Raw genomic sequence first — 12,649 nt, 5'->3', positions numbered from 1 at the left:
TCCTAGAAGCTTGCGTTTCAGAGCTGGAACGGCGGCTGGGGACACTGTGGAGCATCCGTGAGTCTGAGAACATTGTGGACAGCATATTTAGGGAGGTGGTTACACCACAGCTAAAGGGACTTGAGTAAAGAAGGGAATGAGTGAGATATCCCAAATAAATAAATTAATTAAAACTGCCATGTCCTCTCATCAGTCACAAACTAGCTGACAAGCGAGAACTAACAAATGAATAATAAAATGGGCAGTCAGGAATTAATACAATTGGCACATCAACAAATAAATTATGTGAAAGCATTTAGTGGATTAATGTAGCAGCAAATAGAGCAACACATCAGTTATTTAATGGGGCATCACTAAACAATGGTAAACCAACCAAGGGATAGGATCAAAGATAAGCAACTGGAAAAGACATATATAAGAGCAAAATCAAAGTAATATACTGGAAAAAAGCTAAATTTGACATTAGGAATGTAGTGAGCAGAGGTAAACAAAGAAAATTACTGCAGAGGGAGCAGGAAAACAATGGGATTCCATAAAATCAATAGAATTCAGGAGATAGATTTTTTTGGTTAAAAAAATACTAAGTAGATAAAGATGAAACTGAAATGAAAGAGAAAGGCACACACTGAGTTATGGATAACAACAATACAAAGAGGTTAGAAAGATGTCAATACAACCTGAAACGCAAACAGACACTACAAACTTAAAATAATGAAAAATGTAAAAATATAATTTATGAGGGAGTAAAACTCTTGCTCAAAATACAGTGAATGCATGCACATGTTAAGAAGTTAGGAAGAGGCATACTGTATTTATTAGAAAACAGAATAGGGCTAAAGGATTGGCAAACAGCTAATCTAATTCATAAAAAGGGAGCAAAAGAAATGGGAGCAAGAAGAGGATATACAACCCTTCATATCTGTTCTATCATTCAGTAAGATCATGGTCAATCCAATTGCACTTTCAACTCCAATTTCCTGTCTGATTCCAATAACCCTTGATTCCTTTGTAGCTCAAAAACCGGTCTTAATTCAACCACAAATGTATTCAATGACCCACCCTCCATGTTCTCTGGGCTCTGGGGAAGAGAATTCCAAAGACTCAGAAGAAATTCCTCATCTTCATTCGGAATGGTAGACCCATTATTCTGAAACTATGCCCCTGGTTCTACATTCCACTGTGACAGCGGATAAAACAAGTCCAAAGAACAGTTGGCAAATCAGCTTAACTTCAGTGGTTGCAAAAATAATGGAATTTTTGCTCAAAGATATGATAAAAAATATATCTAGAAACCAAAACTATAACTATAAATATAAATAATAATAAAACATAACTATAAATAAGGTAAATGCGCTTAGGGCGTGGATTGCTGCTTGGGAATGTGATGTGGTGGCCATTACAGAGACTTGGATGTCTCAGGGACAGGACTGGGTACTTCAGGTGCCAGGATTCAGATGCTTCAGGAAGGACAGGGTTGGGGGCAAAAGAGGTGGTGGAGTGGCACTGTTGATGAGGGACAGTGTCATGGCTGCAGAGAAGGAGGATGCCGTGGAGGGACTGCCAACAGAGTCATTGTGGGTGGAAGTTAGGAACAGCAAAGGGTTGATAACTTTGCTGGGTGTTTTCTATAGGCCGCCCAATAGTGACAGGGAAGTTGAGGTGCAGATAGGGAAACAGATCCTAGAGAGATGTAGTAATAACAGAGTTGTCGTGATGGGAGACTTTAATTTCCCAAACATCGACTGGAATATCCCAAGGGTAAGAGGTTTGGATGGGGAGGAGTTTGTTAGGTGTGTACAGGAAGGGTTCCTGACACAGTACGTGGATAAGCCTACGAGAGCAGAGGCTGTACTTGACCTGGTGCTGGCTAATGAACCAGGGCAGGTGATGGATCTCTCGGTTGGAGAGCATCTTGGGGATGGAGATCATAATTCTATCTCCGTCACGATAGCATTGGAAAGAGATAGGATCAGGCAGGCTAGGAAGGTGTTTGTCTGGAGTAAAGTATGAAGACATCAGGCAGAAAATTGGACAAATAAACTGGAAGGAGGCATTCTTGGGGAAAAATACAGAAGGAAGGTGGCGGATATTCAAGGAATGTTTGACTGGAGCTCCGCACGATAATGTTCCGATGAGACACGGAGGTTTTGGTAGGGCACGGGAACCATGGTGCACGAAGGTTGTGGTGAACCTAGTCAGGAAGAAAGGAAAGGTGTATAAAAGGTTCAGAGAGCTAGGAGATGGTGGATCTAGAAGAGTATAAGGCTTGTAGAAAGGAGCTTAAAAAGGAAATTAGGAGAGCCAGAAGGGGTCATGAGAAGGCCTTGGCAGGTAAGATTAAGGAGAATCCCAAGGCCTTCTACAAATATGTAAAAAGTAAAAGGATGAGAAAAAGTAAAAGGATGAGAAAAAGTAAAAGAATGAGGAAGTGAGCCACGACAGATCAGCCATGATCTTATTGAATGGCGGGGCAGGTTCGAAGGGCTAGATGGCCTACTCCTGCTCCTATTTCTTATGTTCTTATGTTCTTATGAGAAGAGAAGGGATAGGACCTATAAAAGGTGAAGGGGGAAAAGTCTGTGTGGAACTGGAAGAAATGGCAGCGGTGTTTAATGAGTACTTTGCCTCAGTATTCACGGTGGAAAGTGATCTGGGAGGTTGTGCTACAGGTTTGCGGCAGTCTGAAAAGATTGAGTATGTGGATGTTAAGGAAGAGGATGTGTTAGAACTTTTAAACTCCATCAAGATAGACAAGTCGCCGGGACCGGATGGGATGTACCCCAGGTTACTGTGGAAGGTGAGGGAAGTGATTGCAGAGCCCCTGGTGATGATCTTTGCGTCATCGATGGAGACGGGAGAGGTTCCGGAGGATTGGAGGATTGCAGAGGTGGTTCCTATTTTCAAGAAAGGGAACAGGGATAGCCTGGGAAATTACCGACCGATGAGTCTAACCTCAGTGGTTGGTAAGTTGATGGAGAGGCTTCTGAGGGACAAGATTTATGAGCATTTGGAGAAGTTTAGAATGATCAGAAATAATCAACATGATTTTGTCAAGGGCAGATCGTGCCTTACGAGCCTAGTTGAGTTCTTTGAGAAGGCGACTGAGCACATTGACGAAGGAAGAGCGGTAGACGTGGTTTACATGGACTTCAGCAAGGCGTTTGATAAGGTCCCCATGCAAGACTTCTTGAGAAGTCTTGGGGTCCAGGGGGCTTTGGTCTTGTGGATCCAGAACTGGCTTGCCTGCAGAAGGCAGAGAGTGGTTGTGGATGCGTCTTTTTCTGCATGGAGGTCGGTCACCAGTGGAGTGCCCCAGGGATCTGTTCTAGGACCCTTGCTGTTTGTCATTTTCAAGTTCGCAGACGATACGAAGGTTGGTGGTGTTGTGGATGGTCTGGAGGGATGTCAGAAGTTGCAGCGGGACATAGATAGGATGCAAGACTGGGTGGAGAAGAGGCAGATGGACTTCAACGTGGATAAATGTGTAGTGGTCCATTTTGGCAGGACCAATGGGATGAAGGAATACAATACCAAGGGTAGGAGTCTTAGCTGTGTTGAAGAGCAGAGGGATCTTGGGGTCCGGGTCCACAGGACTCTTAAATCGGCCTTGCAGGTGGAGGATGTGGTCAAGAAGGCATATGGTGTACTGGCCTTCATTAATCGAGGGATTGAGTTTAGGAGTCGGGAGGTAATGCTGCAACTTTATAGGACCCTTGTCAGACCCCACTTGGAGTACTGTGTGCAGTTCTGGTCGCCTCACTATAGGAAGGACGTGGAAGCTATTGAAAGGGTGCAGAGGAGATTTACAAGGATGTTGCCTGGATTGGGAGGCATGCCTTATGAAGATAGGTTGAGGGAGCTGGGACTCTTCTCCCTGGAGAGACGAAGGTTGAGAGGCGACCTGATAGAGGTTTATAAGATGTTGAGAAGAATAGATAGGGTGGATTCTCGAAGGCTATTTCCCAGGGCTGAAATGGTCGGTATGAGAGGACACAGATTTAAGGTGCAGGGAAGCAAGTACAGAGGAGATGTTAGGGGTAAGTTTTTCACTCAGAGGGTGGTGAGTGAATGGAATTGGCTGCCGTCAGCGGTGGTGGAGGCGAACTCGCTGGGGTCTTTTAAAAGACTTCTGGATGAGTATATGGGACCTAATGGGATTGGGGGTTATAAATAGGTCTATGGCTTAGTAGGTATACAAGTGATCGGCACAACTTGTGGGCCGAAGGGCCTGTTTGTGCTGTAGTGTTCTATAACAAAGAATAGACAGTTCTATTTCAAAAATGAAAGGTTATGTTTGACCAACATTATTAACTTATTTCAGTGTCAGCTACAGTTCAGTTGGTAGCAGTTTCGTTTCAGAACATGAAGGTTATGGGTTCAAGTTGCTGAGATTGAGCATAAAATTCAAGGCTGGCATTCTCATGTATTACTGAAAGAATGCTGCTGTGTCCAAGGTGCTAACTTCCAGATGAGACGTCAAATTTCATTTGGTGGATATAAAATATTCCACAGCAGTATTCTGAGGAAAAGCAGAACAGTTATCTCCAGTGACCTGGCACTAATTCATTCTCAATTAACATCACCAAAGCAGGTTATCTGGTCATTGTCACATTGCTGGTGAGGGAGTTTACAGTATGCAAATTAGTTGCTGTGTTTCCAACAGTAACTACATTTCAAAATTATTTCATTGGCTGTAAAGCACTTTGAAATATTATGCAGTTAAAGAAGGTAAGGAAGGAAATATATAACCCAAGGATTGGCACAGTGGTTGGCACAGATGCCTTACAGTTCCAGGGACCTGGGTTCGATTCTAGTCTTGGGGACTGATGTATAGAGTTTCCACATTCTCCCCAAGTCTACATGGGTTTCCTCTGGGTACCCTGTTTTCCTCCCACAGTCCAAAGATGTGCTGGTTATATGAAGTGGCCAGAACCAATGCGCAAGGTTACAGGGAATGCAGTGGAGGAGTGGGCCTGGTAGAGTGGTCTTTTGGAGGGTCAGTGCACCCTCAATGCCAAATGGCCTCCAACTGCACTGTAGGGATTGTCTGTTTTCTACTGGTAAAATAGCATTCATTGCCATACCAAGTTGCCCTGAGAACTCACTGTGGTTTCTCATTAAACATCTGATGGTCCTTCAACATGGTGTTGGATCTGGAATTTCTGGATGCTCATCAGCTTGGGAAGAGACCTAAGTTACAGATTGTGATGTGAGAGGGCATGAAGTCCAAGGTTGTTAATCTTGGGAACAGCCATTTTATCAGCAGAATAAACTATATCATAAGGGAAAGTTAGGATTTCGCAGGATGAAGTCTATAAACCTGGACTGATGATAGGGAGAAACTTGCACTCTGACAACTGAGACCTGGCAGGGAGAATCAGAGATCTGAAAATTAAGTTTGGACACTTAAAAATTAGAGAAAGCACCCAAAAGTTACAGTTGCAGAGTCCATGTTGACAGGAAGAATATAAAAGCAGTATATTTGAATGGATAGAGACTGCAGAAGTCTACAGTACTGAGGGACCTAGATGACGAATCATAAAAAGTTAGTTCAGGTACAACAAATGATTAGGAAGGCAAATGAAATGCCCATAGAATCCCTACAGTGCAGAAGGTGGCCACTCAGCCCATCGAGTCTGCACCGACCACAATCCCACCCAGGTCCTATTCCTGTAACTCTCATATTTACCTTGCTAATCCCCTGACACTACGATCAATTTAGCATGGCCAATCCACCTAACCTGCACATCCTTGGACTTGGATGCAAGGGAACTCAAATATAAAAATAGGGAAGTGTTGTTTCAATTGTAAAGGACCTTAATGAGACTGCATCTGGACAGTTTTGTTATAGATTGGATATAAGTGCATTGGAAGCATTTCAGAAAACTGATTCCTGGGTTGAAAGTGTAATCTTAGAAGGAAAGGTTGAATAGGTTAGGCTTGTACTCATTGGGGGTTTAGAAGAATGAAGGGTGATCTTATTGAAACAAAGATGATTCTAAGGGGACTTGGCAGGATGAATACTAAGAAAACATTTCCCCTTGTGGGGGAGTCTAGAACTACGGGTTACAATTTAAAAATTAGGGAGCTCCCACTTAAGACTGAGATGGGGAGAATTATTTTCTCTGGGAATTGTTACCCTGTGGAATTCTCTTTTCCAGAGGACAATAGAGACTGGGTGATTGAAGACCAAGTAGACAGTTTTCTGATCAACAGGAGCTGAGGGGCCAAATGGCCTATTTTTTCTCCTAATTCCTGTGTTCTGTTGTACAAGTATTGCTAAATAGCCAGAAATGCAAAGAAAAGACAGAGGTCACAGGAAAAAGGCCTTGGAAAATGCTGACAAAACAAGTTACGCTGGTAAAACTGACAAGAGCATTACCATAAATCATGACAACAGAGCGCTTGTGAACATGCCCCAAAATCAACAGTTTTATATAATTGCATTTTATGGACAGGAAGATAGACAGGTGACAGTAATATCTTTCCTTTTCACTTCTAGGTGTACAAATGACTATTTCATTCCATGTCAAAGACTTACATGTCAACCCAACCATGGTCCCCAATGATCTCAATTGCTTTTAGATGTTCCCCTGCAGAGAGATACATTTCTGCTGCTGCTTTTGGTTCATTGATGTTCCTGGCCCAGTCTGCTTGTTTAGTAATCAACATCTTAGTGTCCTTGGGATCACCTGAGCCAAGGAAATCCTGAGAAAATTGTGATAAAATGGATCATTACCATTCCCTCTGGTAAAAATTCAAAGAGTAAAGTCAAACAAACGGAGATATTGATTTATATACAATCAACCATTAACCCCATCTAGATTAAGAGATTTTTGTGTAAAATAATGAGGCTTCCCTTAATAAATTTCTTAACCTGATAATCCCTTTCCTTTTTAAATGTTTTGTTGGGATGTTGATGATATTGGCACAATCATATTAATGGCCTATATAATTATCCTGAGATTATTATGATTCAAACATGGATTGATAGTGTTAACGTAGGCCAGAGCATTAGGGCTATCAATTTCTTTCCCCGAAGTGGAAATGCTGGTATTGAACTGGGGTGGGCACAGTAAGAAGTCTCACAACACCAGATTAAAGTCCAACAGGTTTATTTGGTATCACGAGCTTTCGGAACACTGCTCCTTCATCAGGTGAGTGATGAAGGAGCAGCACTCTGCAAGTTCACGATACCAAATGAACTTGTTGGACTCCCCTGAAGGATATCAGTAAACCAGTTGGCTTTTTACTTAAGTCCAGAAACTTTCATGGTCATTTCTTTTGGTGCAAATCCAATGTTACTGAATTAAATTTCACAACTTGCTATAATGGGGTTTGAATTTAGCACGGTCCCAAAAGCACTGAACTACTGAATTCTAGTTTGCTGTCATTTAACAATGATGTTTTTAAGTGACTGTAAAGGATACAAAATTAGCCTAGTGAGAATCTTCTTGTTTGCTTTCCTTTCCAGTCAGGCTTCAGCCCAGCACTGCAGATTGTTAGCACTGCTGCCTCATAGCGCTATGGACTGGGGTTCAATTCTGGCCTTGGGCTGAGTGGGTGGGGCTTGCACATTCTACCCATGTTTGTGTGGGTTTCCTCCGGGTGCGCCGGCTTCCTCCCACAATCCAAAGATGTGCAGGTTAGGTAGATTAGTCATGGCAAATTGCTCCTTAGTATCCAAAGATGTGCCAATTAGGTGGATTGGCCTTGATCAATACAGGGGGTTACGGAGAATGCGCCAAAGTAGAGTGCTCTTTTGGAGGGTGACTGCAGACTCGATGGACTAAATAGCCTCCACTGTATGGACTCTACAACAAAAAATAATCAGAATCTCGTCAGATCCAGGGAGTGGGCCAGCCTCACACTGCTTTAAAACATTGCACTCTGGTGCTCCAAAGTTAGTGATTTTTATTACTGAATGTCATGTCCTACTCCAGTTCCCAGTCACCCAAGCAGTCTGTGCAATATTGCCAGGATGTGGAACAGGCAGAGAAAATTAAAATTAAATTACTCCTCTAGGGTATTTTATTGTGGTTCTTCTTGAAAGGGGCTTTGGTTGAAAAGTAGGTTGACTTTTTTTTGTTTGTCTTATTTAAAAATGTCAGCGCTATAGATCCCAATGAACAAATAGGAAAGATCAACCAAGAAGATTCTGGCAAATTTAAAGAAGTGTAAGTTAGGAAAAAAGCTGCTCGAGATCCTTTACATACATGCTGGTGCAAGTTAAAATTTAATATTGTCATTGAACTAACTTAAAAATGAAGTTTAAAAACATTGCTGCATAATTTTGGCAGGACAGTACCTTTGCATAATCAAACATGCATAGGTCAGTGTACATATTTAAAGCTCGACTATTATTTCCCGTCTTCTTGTACAATTTAGCTGCCTCATGGAACTTGGCCTGGTAGGCGTGCACATCTGCCAGAAACAACTCATTGTCACTCTCACCATGTTTTTTACGTTCCTGTAAAGGGAAAGAAACCCTGCTTATAATAACTGCAAACACAAACAGAGATTATACAATAAATTTCATACTGATTTAATTGTGTATTGAAAGGGAACAGTAGAAATCTATATAAACTTTGGTAGATATATCCTCTTGAGTTCAGTGGCATTAATCGTTCACGTAAGCAAATCCCAAACCCTTTAGGTTTTCCAAAGATCACATTCACTGGCCAATAGCAACATATAGGATTGCATAATCCAGAAGTGCAAGAATGCATCCCGCTGGAACTGGAATCTATGACTTTTGAAGATCATCATCTGTACTCCTTCAAAGTCTCCAATCGGTGGACCAAGAATAATTATGAAAATGAGGCAAAATACCAGTAATTTATTCCTCAGTGGGTGTATGTAAAAGAGCAACAATTAAGGTAAGACTTATTTAGCTTAATCAGTGCAATTTTCCAGTCTGGGACCAAGTCATTTCTAGATTTCAGAAATGTTTACATTAAAGAAAACGTGACAATACTTCATTACAAGAATGTGACTTGGAAAACACTATGGCTATAAGTATTTACCTGAAACACAAAGCTACAAAATTATTATAAAAAAATTAAAACAGTTTTACTCATCCAAGTACCATGTCGTCCACATTTTCACACTGCTTCAATATTTCATAAATGTTTGAGATACCCACGCATCATACAAATTGTTCCCTGAACCACAGAATCATGACAATGCAAAAAGAAGCCATTCGGCCCATCTGGCCTACACCAACCCTCTGAAACAGCAACTTACCCAGGCCCTCCTATAGAATCATACAGTGCAGGAGAGGCCGTTCGGCCCATCAAGTCTATACCAAATGTGTCTTTTGGTATAATGACATTACATTAGGAACACCTAAACCCCCACCTAATTCCTTCTGCCAGCACTTGGCCCATGGCACATCCTAACATTCAGGGCAAAGTTATCCAAATACCTCTTAAAGGATGTGAGGCAACCAGCCTCTACCATCCTCCCAGGCAGCGCATTCCAGACCGTCACCACCCTCTGGGTAAAAAAAAGTTTTCCCTCACATTCTTCCAAATCTCCTGCCCCTCACCTTGAACCTATGTCCCCTCATGACTAACCCTTCAACTAATGGGAACAGCTGCTCCTTATCCACTCTGTCCATGACCCTCATAATCTTGTACACCTTAGACAGGTCACCCCTCAGTCTTCTCTGCTCCTGCGAAAACAACCAAGTCTACCCAACCTCTCTTCATGATAAATGTTCCATCCCAGCATCTTAGTGAGTCTTCTCTGCATCTCAAGTGCAATCATATCCTTCTGATAATGTGGCAACATGAACAGCACGCAGTACTCTAGCCTTGGCCTCACCAACTAGCCTTGACAACTCCAACATGACTTCTCTGCTTTTGTAATCTATACCTCGATTAATAAAGGCAAGTGTTCCATATGCTTTTTTCACCGTTCTACTAACATGTCCTTCTGCCTTCAGAGACCTGTGACAAACATGCCAAGGTCCCTTTGTTCCTCAGAACTTCCTAGTGTCCTACCATTCATTGAGTATTTCCTTATCAAATTACTCCTTCCAAAGAGTATCACCTTACACTTTTCAGGGTTAAATTCCATGTGCCACTTATCTGCCCACCTGACCATTCTGTCTGTATCTTCTTGTAGACTAAGACACTCAGCCTCACTGTTAACCACCTGGTCAATGCTTGTCTCATCTGCAAACTTATTAATCCTATCCCGCACATAGTCATCTATGTCATTTATAGAAATGACGAATAATAGGGGAACCAACACAGATCCCTCTGATATGCCACTAGACACTGACTTCAAGTCACTAAAGCAGCCTTCTGTCATCACCTTCTGTCTCCTACAGTTGAGCCAATTTTTAATCTACTTTATTGAATTACCCTACATTCCATGTGAATTTACTTTCTTTGTAAGTCTCCCATGTGGGACCTTGTCAAAGGCTTTGCTGAAACGCATATAAATTACACTGACAGCACTACCTGGTCACTTCCGGAAAAAAATCAATCAAATTTGTTAGACATGACCTCCCTCTGACAAAACCACACTGACTATCCCTGATCAAGCTTTGTCTCTCCAAGTAGAGAAAGATGCTCTCCTTCATAAGTTTCTCCAATAGTTTCCCAACCACAGATGTGGGACTCACTGGTCTCTAGTTCCCTCGCTTATCTCTACAACACTTCTTAAATAGTGGAACCACATTAGCTGTTCTCCAGTCCTCTGGTACCTACCCTGTAATCAGAAAGGAATTGAAAATTTAGGTCAGAGCTTTCGCAATTTCCTCCCTTGCCTCTCACAGCAGCATAGGGCACAATTCATCTGGACCTGAAGATTTAACACTTTTAAGGCTGCCAACACCTCCAACACCTTGTCCTTCCCTATGGCAATTTGCTCAAGAACCTCGTAGTCTCTCTCTCTCTCTGAATTCTATACCTTCATCTTCATTTTCTTGGGTGAAGATAGATGTGAAGTATTCATTTGACATTCAACCAAGGTTCTCTAATTCCACCCACAGATTGCCCCCTTGGTCCCTAATGGACGCTACTCTTTCCCTGGTTATCCTCCCTGCCCTATCCCTGTAACCCCTTACATTCACCCTGCTAATGCACCTAATCTATACATCTTTACACGCAAAGGGACAATTTAACATGGTCAATCCACCTAACCTGCACATTGGACTGTGGAAGGAAACTGGAGCACCCAAAGGAAACCCACGCAGACACATGGAGGAGATAGAAACTCCACCCAAGGCCTGAATGAACCCGTGTTCCTTGCACTGACAGGCAACAGTGCTAACCAATGTGCCACCACGTCACCCCGATCTAGTTTCTTTTTGATTTCCACTTGTTCCAATATTATAAGCATAACATGCTTACATTTTGCTGTCCTTTCCTTAGGTGCCATTGTGAGGGTTTTAAAAAACCAAACTGTATGCTGGGAATGTTTGTGTCTCTTCGAAGGCAAGGAGAGGAGTGGGAGGAGGGGGGAAAGAAAGCCAGAGCGAGAGGCAGACATTGAGTGAGAAAAAGATAGAAAGAGAAAAGCAGTGAGAGAGCCAGAGTGAGAAATAGACAGAGTGACATAGAGAAATATATGCAGAAGTGCACAACAAGAGACTGACAGAAAAACAGAGACGAGGATTTTCCAATGCCATACGCCCCGCCACCATTGCCAGCGTTCATCCAAATCTCCATTTGCAGCAGCGGATGAGGTTGGAGAATCCTGGCCTGAGTCAGTGCAGAGAGAGAAATAAAGTGGCACTGTAGCCTTGTGCTGCGCTTTCCCACACTACAGACAGCATGGCAGTAAGCCAATGACTCTGTAGTGGCCCTCAAATAGTTGAGTGGTGAGTTGACAAGTCTGCTCCAAATATTTCCAAACAATTAATGTTTTTGTGCAATGGAGATTAAAGTAAATGATTATACCACATTTTGCCACATTGGTGGAAAATGCTGTTTAATTCAGGGCTCAAAATACACAGGGATGTTGCCTGAATTTGCTCGAGAATTCAAAAGATTGAGAAAAAATTCATCCCAGTACAGATATCCTCTCTTTAAAACATGTTTTTACTTAAACACTATGTATATCAATTGGAGAAGTTGCCTGAAAAGCACTGCCTCCATTTTCACTTCAGCATGGATTCCCCCCATGCACCAATATCCATACTGTAACTGCACATGCTTGATATATTTCAACACTTCCCATTGCTTTGCTACTCCAATATCATCCCAACCCTCTTCACCCTATTATGGAAAGGATATTATTAAACTAGAAAGAGTGCAAAATAGATTTATTAGGATGCTATCGGGACTTGATGGTTTGAGTTATAAGGAAAGGCTGGACAGACTGGGACTTTTTTCTCTGGAGCATAGAAGGCTGAGGGATGGTCTAATAGAGGTCTATTAAAAAATGAGGGGCACAGATCAGCTAGATAGTCAATACCTTTTCCCAAAGGTTGGGGATCTAAAACTAGAGGGCATAGGTTTAAGGTGAGAAGGGAGAGATATAAAAGTGTCCAGAGGGGCAATTTTTTCACACTGAGGCTTGTGTGAATTTTTTCACACAAGCTGCCAGAGGAAGTAGTAGAGGTGGGTACAATTTTGACTCCTCCCAGCTCCCACTGGCTTACTGGTCCTCCTGACCCCCTCCCACTCACCGA

General features: G+C 42.3%; 1 protein-coding gene across 3 annotated transcripts in view; it reads right to left on the bottom strand.

The window, feature by feature from the left end:
* Positions 1–12,649, bottom strand: part of ift122 (intraflagellar transport 122 homolog (Chlamydomonas)) — a 211,307-nt gene that overhangs the window by 89,573 nt on the left and 109,085 nt on the right. For all 3 annotated transcript variants that reach the window (XR_013886242.1, XM_080184780.1, XM_080184790.1), the window contains exons 17-18: positions 8,309–8,470; positions 6,542–6,708 (exon numbers count right to left, since the gene is read on the bottom strand). Coding sequence is in view for 2 of the 3 variants with exons in the window: in XM_080184780.1 (XP_080040906.1) it covers positions 6,542–6,708; positions 8,309–8,470 (329 nt within the window). In the remaining variant the exon portion in view is untranslated. The remainder of the gene's footprint in view (positions 1–6,541; positions 6,709–8,308; positions 8,471–12,649) is intronic.

Source organism: Carcharhinus amblyrhynchos, chromosome 3, assembly GCF_965287045.1.
Source record: "Carcharhinus amblyrhynchos chromosome 3, sCarAmb.v2.hapA, whole genome shotgun sequence".
Classification (NCBI taxonomy): domain Eukaryota; kingdom Metazoa; phylum Chordata; class Chondrichthyes; order Carcharhiniformes; family Carcharhinidae; genus Carcharhinus; species Carcharhinus amblyrhynchos.
The sequence above is the reverse complement of the archived record's forward strand: the minus strand, read 5'-3'. Positions and strand labels throughout refer to the sequence as shown.